Source organism: Acartia tonsa, chromosome 15 (genome assembly GCF_053477335.1).
Source record: "Acartia tonsa isolate MP-2025a chromosome 15, ASM5347733v1, whole genome shotgun sequence".
NCBI classification, from domain to species: Eukaryota; Metazoa; Arthropoda; class Copepoda; order Calanoida; family Acartiidae; genus Acartia; species Acartia tonsa.
In genome coordinates this window covers 10,062,355-10,078,034 of record NC_137274.1, presented here as the reverse complement: position 1 = coordinate 10,078,034, position 15,680 = coordinate 10,062,355, and the positions used below count along the sequence as shown (strand labels likewise).

The 15,680-nt window shown below is 41.4% G+C and overlaps 1 protein-coding gene across 1 annotated transcript; it reads right to left on the bottom strand.

Annotated features, from left to right (window-relative positions):
- Positions 1-11,206: 11,206 nt before the first annotated feature.
- Positions 11,207-15,471, bottom strand: LOC145307604 (uncharacterized). The gene is made up of 5 exons (XM_080150059.1): positions 15,411-15,471; positions 14,153-14,238; positions 13,063-13,125; positions 11,619-11,731; positions 11,207-11,255 (listed from the first exon to the last, which is right to left on the bottom strand). The coding sequence occupies exons 2-5, from the start codon at positions 14,234-14,236 to the stop codon at positions 11,207-11,209; spliced, it is 309 nt and encodes a 102-aa protein (XP_080006185.1). The 5' UTR covers positions 14,237-14,238; positions 15,411-15,471.
- Between the last annotated feature and the right edge of the window lie 209 nt (positions 15,472-15,680).

The following is a 15,680-nucleotide window of genomic DNA, read 5'->3' as shown; positions in this document are numbered from 1 at the left end:
TTACGTTCTATATTGGCCCGGCTCAGCCCAAGTAAAGATACCCGCCAATCTTATTGCCCGGCTTGGCGCGAGTAAAGATACCCGTCCACATATAATATCAAAATTTTAAAACTTCTAGGAAAGAGGCTTTTTTAACTGAAAAGGGTGGCACCTATAGCCAAAACACTAAATGTGATATAAATCGTTTTGTATTTTACTTGTAGCTCTATCAATTACATGAGGTTATGTAGTTTTCAATTGCAGATCGTATCGTAGTATTAGCTACTCTACAACTCACTTTGGACGTACAAAAATTACATTTTTAATTTTTTGGGCATAATAACCGGGTATTTAGGCTTGAATGCCGGGGGAAAGCACCAAAAAACGCCAAATTGGGTACCTATGCCGAACGGTTTCTTTACTCGCACCGAACCGGGTTTTATTGCAACTTTCCTGTGCACGCCACTAGAGCAAAACAAAAAAATTGGAATTCCGTTTTAACCATAACAAAGCTTCCCTGAAATTTTCAGCTCGATCGGTCCATAAAAGTGGCGCTCGGCACTAATGGGTTAAACATAAGCGCTGCTAGCTCGGAGAACACGTCCTCCATCGTCCAAAAATTTTTATGGGCAAAAAGGTAATTATTTAAGCTTTTTATGGTGTGGTCAAACGTCATGATTGGTCAAGTAGTTTTGGTGCTATGGCCATTAGAAAAAAGTCCGGACTTATGTGGCGCACCCTGTATTTCTAATATCGACTAAATTTCAAAGCAGCTAAATTGACTTACCCCACTTGTCTTTTTCATGTATAATATCTGGGTATTTAGAGAGGGCTTTTTTCACTTCATCCAGATTTCCTTCTTTACAGTTCTTGCGAAACTTCCTCGCATCTTCATAAGAATGCATATTCCTATAGAAAAAATTATTATACATATATTTTGTATAATGTTCTGACATGATTACAGAATACAGTAGGTGATACTGTAATATACTGTGATGTTCTAGACTCTATAATATAAATATATTTCTATATATACTAGGTATACTAGTGGTACTATAATATACTATGATGTTCTAGACTTCATAATATAAATATATTTCTATATATACTAGGTATACTAGTGGTACTATAATATACTATGATGTTCTAGACTTCATAATATAAATATATTTCTATATATACTAGGTATACTAGTGGTACTGTAATATACTATGATGTTCTAGATATAGACAAAAAAACCTCATTACTTTCAGAAGTAATAGGATCTGTGTGTCTGCCTGTACCAAAGAATCATGTTAACTGACATGGTTCTCCTTCAAAATGTAGTTTCGAAATAGGTCCTTGAAAGGTTTTTTTACTATTTTGGGGAAAAGTATCACCACTCTTTGAGGAAAAATAACTCCCTTTTACTTTTCTTCAAAAACTTAAATTGAATGTAAAGTGTCTTTCACCTCCCACCTCCCCCCCCCCCTCAAGTGCCCTTAGTATAGTCTTAAAGGGCAAAACTGCTAATATCTTATTATCATTAAAACTTACTTTTCTATAGAAGTATCCTCTAGCTTGTCACCATCAGAAGAAGAAATATTCCTAGAATTAATAATCTGATTACATCCAGGCATAAAAATTAATAAGTGGTCTGGTGAATTCTCAAATAATCCACAAACAAACTTTTTAAATTAGGAAAGGTTAAAGCCACTCTGCATATAAAAATTGGGAAGTTTTTATAAAAAAAAATTGAAGAGAAAGCACCAGTTTATCTGTCTAATCATAATTTATGGTTTATTACACTATTATGGATTTTTCCTTCATATTAATAATTATATTTAATAATCTTTGCTACTACTTAGTGCCTTAATTATGATAATAGCTCCATACTATTGATTTTATCATACAGGTTTTAATTTCCAAATAGATTTATTTAATTGGATTAATTAGCTAGAGGACAATTTGAACTGTTTTAAAAATAATATTCAATGTATGTTTTGAAAAAATAGAAATAAATTGTATGTACACTTAAAAGGTTTAGTTCTTTAATAGTAAAGCATTGTTTAAATTTCATCTATTTAAGGTTAAAACATTTTCAACTACATTGTTATGAACAAGACATTTTTTGTATAATTGGGTCATTGATAATTTAGGAATGCTTAGAAACTTAATTAAATTTTTTTATAAATATAACAATAACTTACGCCTCAGATAAATCATCCCTTTCTTCACCAGAAGAAGACCTATTCCTAGAATAAATTAATTGATTATATCAAGGTGGATTAACAGGCATAAAAATATACATATAAATATCCTTATACTAAAGTAACAGGATGTCTGTCTGTCTGTTTGTGTGTTTGAACTGAAGGATCTTCCACCCCCCAATAATTTTTTTTTTACTTTAAAAAAAATCTAAAATAGGAAATTGGGTTATCAAATTCAACTCCACCCTACTAAAGTGCCCCTAGAGGCCTCTAGGGGCGTAGCTGCTAGTATATATATATATATTTTCAAATTATCCACAAACAAACTCTATAAAATTCTTAAATTTTGGAAGTTAGGTTAAGTAAAGGTCAGAGCCCCCCTGCATATAAAAAGTTAGGAAAATGGGGGTTGTTCCAAATAAACATGGCAGTTCTTTATAAAGGGTGTTAAAAAAAAACACCAATCGCTTCACTCTTTTCAATATAAACCCTACAGTTTTAGTAAAAAACTAACAAAAAATGACCCAAATCATGTCCAAGGAATGCCAATAAGAAAGCACTATTGAATTTAGATTTCTACTCACCTCTCCTGTGCACTACAGCTCGAGTCCTAGCCCTTGTGGAGAATTTTTCCTTACATGGAGATTAAAAATCAACAAATCTTCTTAAGTACTTAAAATCTTGTAGATATTACCCATAACGTTTGGAATTTTTGATGGAGCATGTAAAGACCTTTCTATAGACACCTTAACCAGGTTTCTAACTCAATCCTAGCCAATTTGGCATAAAAATACAGACCCATCAAACATTTAGACATGACGGGTCTCTCTGGTTCTTGATGTTTGAAAGATCTTTCTTTTGGGTGTCAAAATGGCTCATATTGTGTTAGAAACCTGATTAAGGTGTCAATAGAAAAATTCTAAACAATATGGGTTCTATCTACAAGATTTTAAGTACTTAAAACGGGTTGTTCTTTTTTTTTAAAGACAGAGCAGTCATGTCTCAATGTTTGATGGGTCTGTCTTTTTTATGCCAAATGGGCAAGGACCTTATCAAAAACTCCAAACATTATAGGGTCTATCTACAAGATTTTAAGTACTTTAGACAGTTTATCGTCTTTTTAAAAAGACAAAACTTTCTTAATTTGTAATAAAATATGCACTCTCCACGTAGAGAAAGATTTTCCACAAGTTCTAGGACTCAAGCTGTAGTGCTCAGGAGAGGTGAGTAGAAATTAAAATTCGAAAGTGTTTTCTCATTGTCATTGCTTGGACATGATTTGGGTCATTTTTTGTTAGTTTTTGACCAAAACTGTAGGGTTTATATTGAAAAGAGTGAAGCGATTGGTTTTTTTTAAACACCCTTTATAATGTACTATTATAATATGATGTCATTTGGGATTTTTTAACCAAAAGTTTTAAAATTTATCCCCTTTTATTATCGGCTCTATAAAGAGCTTAAAAAATATTAATAAGAACTAATAAATAAAACAAAGGATACATCTACTTTTTTGATTTATAGTAGTCATCCAAAATGAATAGCTAAGCCTCTAATCTGAAAATTCGGATTTTTCTATTTATTTGGTTTATACTGTATGTATTTGTGAAAGCACAAGTTTTTCTGTTCCATCATAATTTACTAGTTCTATTACACTATAAAGCATTATTCTCTCACATTAATAATTATATTTCATAATATTTGGTGCTACTGTGGTATTCGGCAACCGTGAGCCATGCCTATGGCACCCCTGATCTAGGGTTCGGTGGAGGGTCAATGGCCCTCCCCCGAGTCCATAGGGAAGGGGTCTAGCGACCCCCTCCCTATGCTTAAAATTAATGATTGAATCTGTCATGTTTATTATGGTTAACTGTATTCTTAATTCTCCCCCACCCTTTTCAGGGATGGGGGATCATTATTGCCCAAACTGACCATTGTATATGTATTATGATGCTTTTATGTTATGATTATTTATTCCTATCCATGTAATTATTGTTTATTGTATATAACTTCAGTATCTTTTAAACCTTCAATAAAGTGACAACTGAAATAGATGTTGATCATTATCTAGTGAATGCTAGAGAAGCGTAGCTTCTCTATAGTAAGGTGTCCACGTCTGTTACACTGCCGTAATCTAATTGAACTCCGGTGTCTGCCATTTATCCTCGGCGGATACCACAACTTTGGTGACAGCTGTGTGAGATTACGGCGAACCACAAGTGTAGAGCAGACGCGCATCTGAGGCTAAGGTACTCCCAGCAGTGAATCTGGCAAAACTGACGCAAGCAACCTGAATTACCCACCCTGGACAGCAAAGTTTAACTCTGCATCCGGCAGTTGTGGAAGCGAGACAGCGAAATTTGACGAATAACCGCGAGCAGCGCTGATATCTAACGGAGAATTGAGCGCCTAAAGGGCTGAAACAGGCCTGCGGACCGGCTGAAACAAGCCAAATAAGTGTAAACGGCTGGAAATAGGCCAACTTTACTGCAAGAAATAGCAGGATCCGAACCAGTGGCGCTAGCAGGACGGGACATTCCCTGCCGCCATCAGCCGGATTTGGATCAGCGGCGCTAGCAGGACGGGACATTCCCTGCCGCCGATAGGCTGAAACATGCCACATAGCTGCAAGCTGCGAGCTAACATACGAGTGTAGTGCACCAGAACAGAGAAAAACTACGTCAACTCCAAGTATCCTGAGAGGCTACAACGCAGCCACCCATCTAGAAAAACAGATATTATGTTACATTGCAGGGATTACCACCCTGGTGTGATGGCTAAACAATAGATTTATGAGCAAAGCTTGGCAAACAAATTGTTGTGTTGTGATAAATCTAAGAATAGAACAGGCTTGGATTTATTGTGTATTGTGATAACAGCTAAAAATAGAACAGAGTTGGTAAACAAATCTGTTATGCAATTGTGATAAGGACAAAAATAGAAGCTAGATGTAATATAATAAAGACCCTGATATACAATCAAAACATCTCAAGCCCACAGCACAACAACAATACACCCCTTATTCCAAGGGAAAGGGAGGAGCCCCTCTCCATTGAAGGCAAATACAATCAGGGTGATATAATAGATAAGCCTAGGATTAAGAAGAAGAGGCACTATTACACCAGCACACAGTTACCTCCCTCCCTCACAGGGGAAACGGACGGAGTTACCCCCGTCCCCTCACGCGCTTCCCCCTTCCTACCCACACTAGACTAAGTCCGTTTGTAGTGTGGGGCTAGCGATCGGACACACAGAGCGCCATTCACGGGTAGCGCAACAGAGTGCGGAAAATATCATAAATTCAACGGACGAAGCGGACCAATGAGAGAGCGAGTTGAGGGGTGAGAGCGCGTTTTCCCCGTGTGCGCGGATTTGACGGTGCGGACGCGCGTTGCAAGGACAGGAGATTTCATGCACACACACGCACACACACACACACACACCGGAGCGGAGCTACTCCATAGCATTTAACAGGGGTATTTTTAGCAAATAAAGAATTACAAGCTTCTCTCCTTCTAGCTCTAGTGTGATAAAGGAAAACCCAATCAGTTCCTGACAGCAGTTCAGACCCTCAACATCTATCTACCCCTACCAGCCTACCCTACAACCTCAGCACCTAACTAGTGATAAGTAAAGCTAAGTTATATCTTTGCAACTAAACTACCAACCTAGTGATACAAACAGTGTTGGCTGTTAGGCTAGAAAGCCTCAAGTGACAAACCATTCATTTTAGTACTGTATAACTTTGTGCCCGCCGTTGAACCGTTGACCCAATGGACCAGCAGCAAGCCCCAGGAGGTGACCAAGCCCCAGGATGGCTCCAGGATGACCCTCAGCCGGCCCCAGCCGAGTACCGCAAGCTGATGCTGAGCAATCTGCCGGAGTATAGAGGGCCGCCCAAGCAATCCTGGTCGGCACATATCCGCAGACTCGAGATGTCATGGGCGGCTTACCGCGTGCCACCTCATGATTCCCTCAACCGCCGCAACACCCTCCTACTGTCACTGGTAGGGCAAGCGGCGGAAATGGCGTCCCATCTGTTTGGCGAGGCAGGCCAAGCCTTGACCTACGAACAGGTCAAGGCCGAGTGTGAATTGCTATTTCGCCCTGCTTTTGAATCCCAAACGCTTAAACAAGCGTTTAGGGATTACAAGCAACACTCGACAGAACCTATACAAGCGTACATATCAACTAAGTGCGCCTTGTATAGGGACGCCTACAACCATGAGGATCTTGAGTTGTTGGTGGACGAATTAAATCGTGGAATTCGTAACGCCAATGTAAAACGCCTCATGATGAACCATGAAATTACGAGTGTACCTGAGTACACTCGTAAGGCCATGTTTACCGTCACCATGGTTACTAAGCAACTGAAGGAAGGTGTGTGCTTAGTGGACTCGACCGAAGGGCTGACTGGATCTGCTTGCATCCAGTTGCCCCAATATGACGAGTCGGAGCCAATGGAGATTGGCGCCTTGGCTCCGGGTCTCCACCAGATGGGGAAGGTCGCTCCAGATGACAAGGTCCCAGGTCGCTGCTTCCGCTGCCAGGGGAGAGGCCACCGAGCTCGAGACTGCCCAACGCCTGTGGAAGTTAGCCTAGAGGAGAGACGCACCCAGCCACGCCGTGACCGTTCTGCCAAGTGTGAGCGTTGCCACTATGACGGTCACACGGCGGCCGATTGTAGAGCTGACTGGGCCCAGGTAGCCAGCCGCAGGCGCACCGCCGATAAGGGTGCCCCTCCAGGGAAGCCCAGCAGAGTGGCCCACATGGAAGGGAGCGCGCCCCCAGCACCACAACAGCAAGCAGCCGCCCCCAGAGCTGCGGACCGAGCCGATGGGATGCCGCAGTTTGGGACTGTCCCAGCTAGGATCAACGTACTGGGCGGCGCGGCTGAACCCAACCGGGTTGGCCTAGGCTTCAGTCTTAACCATCTGGGGCCAGAGCTGATACAATCCAACAACATAGCCGAGCCAGAGGTGCTGAGGCCCCAGCCTTTTAGCCTCAACATGATGGAACCTGCCCGACTGAGCCTACCCAGCAAGAGTGGAGGGGCGCTGCCCAGCGTCCCTGAGACGGTGTATGGGGAGGCCCTGGCAGCCGCCGAACGAGAGAGGCAGGAGGTGCTAGCCAGCGCCTCTGCATCGATGTATGGGACGCCACCCGGCGTCGCCACCTGGGATGATGGGGGGGTGCTATCCAGCGCCTCCCACCTGGTGCCTGGGGCGACAACCGTCGCCGCCACCGAGATACCTGGATCCTGGAACGAGCCAGCCTCCAACCTGATGTCTGGGGCGACAACCGTCGCCGCCACCGAGAGACCTGAGTCCTGGAACGAGCCAGCGGTCCCAGAGGAAGGGGTGACACCCGTCACCCCCAGTCAGCCAGCGCCACCAGCCTGCAGGGAGAGCCCAGCTACATGCCATCCAGAGCCCCCTGCCAGCCAGAGGAACCCAGCTGCTCAACATCAGGATAAGTTGAATTTGTTAAATGTGTTGTATCCAAGATATTGTAAAAACCCAGCCTTGCCTGTGCCCCCTGCACCAGAGGCTGGGGAGATTGAAATTCGGGAAAATAAGGACTTGCCTGTGCCACATGCACCTGAGTTCCTAGGGCAGGGGAGGGAAGTGAGTAAGGGCGAGCCTGTGCCACATGCACTTCAGCCCCATGCCACTGGGCATGCTTTGGACAAGGGAAGGGAGCACTTGGGGCTAGGGGAGCCGACACCCAGGCAAGTGCCAGTCGCTTGCCAGTCTGTCATTGGGGAAAGTATCGGGGTGCCTCGGCCGCATACAGATAACGCTCAATGGAAACTTGTATCTAGCCAGGAGCAGCCCAGCCGTGTCCAGTCCCAAGAAGCAGCCGTGACCAGAGCTGAAGATCCCCCGCCGCGTGTACGAGGAAGATGGTTGCCTGGAAGCCTCTCCCATTGGTGGATGGTCCTGTGGGGCCTCCTGCTGGCAGCCGTGTGGCCTACAACCAGCTACGTCCTGGTGGGATGGGACTGTGCCAACCCCACCCATGTCACATCCTACAATAAAGAAAAGATGTGTAACACGGAGCCCCTACACCAGGAGGTGCCCCTGGGCCATGAAGTACACGTCCTGCAGCAAGTCAAGGTGAGGGAAACCACCGGGTACAGTTGTCAGCTCACCATGTCCCAGTGGACATTCAGGTGTGGAGTATGGGGTCACCTCAAGGTGACCTCGGTCCCCACCCTCATGAGGCCAACCAAGATAGACCCAGAAGCGTGCCGAGACCTGGCCAGGAACCGAGTCTACACGTTGCCAGGCAAGACCCAGCCACTGACGTTCCAGCTGAACCATCCCCTGTTCTTCACCATCGATATGGTGGGCGCCCTCGTCAACAGCCCCGAGGGGGTGGGTTGTGAAGGGGAGGACGTCCACTTCGAGGGCCAGCTATACCGCAACGAATTAGTGCTCCAGGAGCGACGGCTGCTGGTCAAGGAGGAGACCTATGTGGTGGAGGATGGACGGGTGGAGTCCCAGTCTGACCACCTGACCTTAGAGTGTCCCCATTCTGAGCTGTCCTGCATCACTGGGGAAGCAACCTACGTGTGGGACCACCTGGGAAGAGATTGCCCCTTGAGGCTGATCCGCAGCCTCCAGCCCAGCCTGGTGATGGATGCATATCTGGTTGACCATCAGGCCCAGTTTTTCATCAACATGACCAACCCCACCTCGATTGTGAACTGCGACTTCGAGGCCCATGCCACAAACCATCCAGCATTGTTCGTGGCAGCTGACCCAGCCGCGGCTGCGCTGCCCAGAGTGTCGGCTAGGGATGTTGACGTTCCCCTTCAAGCACAAATACATGCAGGTTATATTGGGTTTACCCTGGAAACGCGCATGAGAAGCACCGCAGCAGAAGAAGTAGCGGCCAACTGCTGGAAGCTCCAGCAACTAGACCCGGCCCACCCGGTGCGTGTCCAGGGGAGCACGTTCTCGGTACTGAGGGGAGACATCCTGCTGCAGCTGACCTGCCAACGTCATAAATACGTTGTCCGCGAACACAAGGAGTGTTGGGACAAAGTGCCAGTAGAGCCCACAGGTTTTGTAGACGCTGTGACACGGGTATATAGTGAACACGCCACCAAGATTCCCTGCTCCTCCACCTACCCCCTGACTGTGCACGCGGAGGAAGGCTGGATAGAGTTAACCCCCGCTCCCAAGAAAAGGCCACCCCCGCTGGATACGCCTAAGCAATTGTTGACAGAACCCTTAGATGACTTCAGTTCAGGTGGCTTGTATTCGCAGGCTGAGTTGAACGACTGGCAACAACTGCTGGCGTTCCCAGCATACAAGAGTGCCATGCTGACCGGCCTATCCTATGGCTCCTGCGTTCAGCAAGGCAGCTGTTCGGCCACAGGAGACCATGGGATAGTGTCCTACAACATTGACCGACTGGCGGAGGAAGGAGAGGCAGCCCTGGATGTCTGGGCTGGATTTAGACAAGCCATCCACGAGTGGGGAGATGGCGCAGCCATACTGTGTTTGCTGTTGTTGATCCTCAAACTGCTGGGGGACCTAACCATCATTTCCCTGGCAGCAGCACAAGGAGGAGTCCGGGCAGCCCTGAATGCGATATCACAAGTGTTCCTGTACCATCCAGCTTTGTACAGGAAAGCGCTGGCTAGAGCCAGGCTCAACCATGCCAAGTCCCGGGACTTTTCAGTGGACTGGGATGCCATTCCCATCGGCAGGGAAGCAGCCGAGGAAATGGTGTCTATGAAATCAACTGACAGCGGGCATGACCGCCCAGGTAGGCCAGGACCGCCCTCTGGCCGACCCCGCGGCCCCTCAGGAGGACAGGCCGCTGCTCAGACGATTAACCTGGCAGCCAGCGCCCCAGCCGCTGCCAACAACAACCAGCAGGCCCCACTGCTGACCGTTCCAGCAACAACTGTGCCACCAGCAAACCTGATACCTGCCGGCGCTGACCAACGGGTCCAACCCAAGCCAGCCTCTGCCTTCTACCCCACATTGGGAGCCCATCAACCCTAAGAAGACACTCACCACTAGGATTCCATTGAATCATTATCGTTTGCATATATATCTTAGCCCTAAGGAGCGGACCGAAGGCCTCAACCACTGTCGGAAGTCTGGTAGGGAAATCATCTCCCAGCCTTCCGAGGGGAGAGTTGTGGTATTCGGCAACCGTGAGCCATGCCTATGGCACCCCTGATCTAGGGTTCGGTGGAGGGTCAATGGCCCTCCCCCGAGTCCATAGGGAAGGGGTCTAGCGACCCCCTCCCTATGCTTAAAATTAATGATTGAATCTGTCATGTTTATTATGGTTAACTGTATTCTTAATTCTCCCCCACCCTTTTCAGGGATGGGGGATCATTATTGCCCAAACTGACCATTGTATATGTATTATGATGCTTTTATGTTATGATTATTTATTCCTATCCATGTAATTATTGTTTATTGTATATAACTTCAGTATCTTTTAAACCTTCAATAAAGTGACAACTGAAATAGATGTTGATCATTATCTAGTGAATGCTAGAGAAGCGTAGCTTCTCTATAGTAAGGTGTCCACGTCTGTTACACTGCCGTAATCTAATTGAACTCCGGTGTCTGCCATTTATCCTCGGCGGATACCACACTACTTAGTGTCTTAATTATGATAATAGCTCCCTATACTATTGAGCATATTTTTGTAATACAGTTAACCCTTAACGGTCGAGGGGGGGGGGGGCGTTGAACGCCCCCCTATTCGGATTTTTTTAGATTTATTTAAGTGGATTAATTAGAGGATAATTTTCACTGTTTTTAAAAATAAAACTGACATACACTTTAAAAGAAAAAAAAATTTGTCAGTACACTTTAAAAGTTCAGTTCTTTACTAGTATAGCATTGTTTTAAAGTGCATCTCTTTAAGGTTATATCTAAAAAAGTTATTTTGTTTTTAACTATGTTGTTATGAGCAAAGCATTTTTTTGTATAATTCGATCATTGACAACTTAAGAATGCTTAGATACAATAGTTGTTTTATTTTATTGATATAAAAATAACTTACTCTTCTGATAAATCATTCTTTTCTTCACCAGAAGAAGACGTATCCCTAGAATAAATTAATTGATTATATTAAGGTGGATTGCCATCAAATAACAGAAATTTGAATATATGTTAACAGTATAAAACTATTGCTATGCATGCTTCCAAAAATTTGTTGTAATTTTTCCTATAGGTTCCCTCGAAGAAGATACATCACCCCAAGTAAATATTAGCATGGGATAAAAACTGTGATCAAACTTTTAATAATTTTTTTTTTTAAAGAAAACATTCTCCTTATACCTTTTATCATTTTTAAATAGTTTCCCTATAAGGGCTAATATCTGAGTATTTCAGAATAATAAATATTATATTTTTTTGTTAAATTATTTTAGTGGATCATAGAAAAAAACTATGAAATATTATTCATTACCTTTTTATTGTTAATTCCAGTGAATTATCTGCATCTGATATCATTTTCATAATATCAGTCTCAGTTGCTTTGTCCACTGAATTTCCGTCAATGCTTGTTATGACATCAAGTTCCTGGTTAAAATAGTGATTTAGGAAAATGTTCTTTGTGGCAACTATATGATAATAGTTATTTTTGCAAACTATTAAAGACAGTGGACCAAGGAAAGAAAAAGAATTTGCATGTTTTGGTGTATTTTCATAGTAACTTTTCTAATATTTCAAGCCAATGTGGGGAGCTTAAACCATACAGGGCAACCTACTAACCTAACCTAACCTAAAATAGTCTTTCAAAAGCTACTATAAAAATATAATGAAACATATAACTTCTTTTTCTTTTTTTGATCCTAGACAGTTTTCTATGAATATCAAATTGAAAAAGTTATGTTAGCCTTAATAGGTCAAAGGGCTAACAAAACTTGTACTATTATCATAATTTTTAATTTATTAATTGTAGAAAATTCTGCATGATATGATACAATACATGATTTTTCATTATGGCTCAGAACCAGGGGATGTAATTAATTTTGAAGCCAGACTGGAAAATTTACTTTTGCTTTAAAAAAATGAAAAATTGAAACCCCTCACCCAAGTTAATTGTCACATTAGTATAAATTAGTGGGGAATTTGAGGTAAAAGTTCAGGTTAATGATAATTTGTGACAATATTGTTGCTACCTATTATTTAGTTGGAATGCTCATGCTGTCATTGATAAAATAATTTATATCATTAATGCCTTTAACATTAAATGCATAAAAGATAACAAGTCTATGGGGGAGAGAGGTATGTCTTATTGGGTTGCCCTCCTTCTAGTTTATACCCATAACACTGTAGGAAAAGGAAGATTTAGAAAGTAATATCTGATCCTAATCAATAATGCACATTACTTTGTTAGGTGTAAAACCAAAAATGTGCAAATTGGTAGATTTAGGGATTTATAAGAGTTTTATTCAAATTAAAAGATGAACATAGAAAGATCTTGACCCGCGACCGTGGCTCAACACGTAGCACATTCGCTCGTCGTCGGGAAGGTGATAGGTTCAAATCTCGGTCTGACACTGCGTCAAAACTAAAGACGTTAAAAATGGTTCCCACTGCTACTATGTCAAATGCGCGACGTAAATAGTTAGAGTGGGGGGAATGCCTTGGCCCAAAACAGGCGCAACTCGTTACCATGCACAGTTAGGACTTCTCAGACAAAGGTCATGCATCACAGAGAGTTGGTTGTCTGTAATGTACTGTACTACGGGTATGAGGTGAAGGACCAAGAGTCTGGCCTTGAGTTGACAAGTTGACTGTTCAGTCCAGGTGCAACTCACCCAAACGACATTAGCAACATTAGAAAGATCTTAAAGTTTAGACCAACATTGAAAAAAATATTTGGTTTTTATGAGGAAATTACTTACTTTGCAACCGGCAACTTCTGCTGGACTATTTGGATACACATCCAACACCCATGGTGTGGAGGACTACAAATATTTACTTTATACTTTTTGAAATAAAAAAGAAATTGAGTTCTATTATATTTAAACAAATAAACACATATAATAATAAATTATAAAGTTTATTTTCAAATCTTGATATATTTAACTCAATTAAAGACTACATCACTTGCATTCCCTTTCCCAGTCTATTTGTAAAATAATTAAAAACTAGAGATTTCGCCCTAGCCTTTAGGGACTTATTCCCTTAAGGTTATGGGGAAAATGTTTTGAAATTTTGTTTACATTTTTAGATTTTTTTGTATTTTATTATCGTTTATAAGTTTTATAGTTATTTGTATTTTTAAAAACTAAAAACTTTTTCTCTTTTTTGATCTTTTGAAAAAATTCCCTCCTATTAGCCTTTTTGGGTTTCCGCCCTTACAAACAAAGGAAGGTTTTACAATCTTTATGATTTAATAAAAAAAAGTTTGATATAAAAAATATAAAAAAATAATAAAAACATAAAAAATTATTTTTTTTTCTGAGGGGGGATAATTTTCATTTTTGGGGGGGTTGTGGGTGTCCCATCCCGCAAGAATCTAGCTTAAAACCACCACAGGACCAGTAGATATATTCTCTAAAGAGTAGAATCCAATTAGGTCAGTGGTTTTTCAAGATTTTAAGTTTCAGATGGATATACAGACGGACAGAAGACAGACATCAAGCTACTTTATATTATAGATGAGGGGGATCAAAGAAAAAAATTAGAGGAGAAAGGCCCTATGAAGTTACAACAGTCTATACTAGTAAGTTTTTTATTACTAAAGTAAGTCTAGACATGAAATATCACTTCCTGTAAAGTGAACATTCCAAAAAAACTAAATATTCAGCTTTCCTTGGTTGTCTGTTGCAGGGTACTCAACTCCCTTGGCCTATTAACTGAAAAATTGTTTGAATGACAAAGCAGTTTAACAGTTATCAAGATAATTTGGTACAGACATGCAGACAGACATACATAGATGCAAAGATCCTGTTAACTTATTAGATCTTTCTATATTATTTAATCTCTTACCCAGCAAGCAGCTAATTTAAATCCCCACTCTTGACCAGAGTCCCTTTTCAGGGTTAAGGATATCTCCTCCTCCTTTGGCTTCATATCTATATAGTAATTGTGAAAAGTTAGGAATAGTTATTTCTCGCATTGTATTATAAACAGCTTCCCAGGGATATAAAATGTACAATCATAAGATTAAAACTATTTTTTTAGCCATGGGATGCCAGGGCATGAGCTATTAAACTGGTTTTAATCTCATTATTGTAAATTCGTATCTTCATATAAAACTGGATGAAGTACAATAGATACTAATCGGTTTCAAATTGATATGGGAAATTCTATTTCCTTACTATTTCTGGATACTCATGGTTTTATTCTCAGCATTAGGGAGTCACTCATGAATGGGATAAGGTACTGCAGGGTGTCCCATAGAGTAGTGGTTAGCGCACTACGCTGTGGTTGGGAAAATCCGAGTTCAAGTCCCCTCATAGATATTGCACTTGGATGACAAATGCTGTTGCAATTTGTCAGAATATAATCACGCAACCTTCCCTGTGATGCCCTTAGGTTGTAAGGAGGGAGATTTGTAGGAAGTTAAGATCCTACCTATCAAGCAACTGTAATCGTGCTTTCCCTCGCCCATGCTCCTCTTACATATGAGAGTGCCATTAATTAGGGTGGCTTAATATGGAACACCTGCCAAAACTCTAGGCCAGGGTGATGTAATAATTGAGTAGCTTCCACGATAATTGCGGGTCAGCTTGTAATGTAACATAGAATACACTCAGCTGTGCGCGAAGCTTACCAATCTAGGATTGGTCAAAAGATTCTCACCTCCAATCTCCTCGTGCATCTGAATCCTAACTTCAGAGAATCAAGGCTACATACATACATAAGGTACTGCACACAAATATAACTTTTAAATGTTTTTTTTAAATTTTTTAAAACTCATGAACTAAAATTCATGGCAAATGAGATATATTATGATATTGAGATTTATCATGGCTCTGCACATTTTGTATGCTTTTAATGGGTTTTTGTAATCAATATTTGCAGAGTTGAATGTAACATTACAATTGTGAACTCTTCCTTTTTCCAATAATGTATTTTATGTAATTAGAAAAATGTAATTTCTTCCAAATACAAAATAAAACTTCCCTGAAAAACAAAGTCCAACAGATATAGAGATTTTGGATAACAAAGATATCTTTATTCCTTGTATTTACATTTGAAATAAAATAGAAAAGACTAAAAATGTAAATTACGAAATCCTTACCTCACAAAGTTGGAGCTGAAGCAAACTTATTCTTACTTCTTATCTCTTTATTTTCAATAGTCTACATAAAATTAAAAAATTAGATATATAAAAATTAATATAACTATGAATAAAAATCTAAAATATGAAACAGATATCTTGAGGTAAGGCTGCACAAAAATGGATAAAATTGAAAAAATATTTAAATGTGGTCAGACCAATCTTTGGTTATAATGCTCTGTATTAAATTTGAACCAGGTAAAAGGGAATGTGATTCTGACAAACAATTAT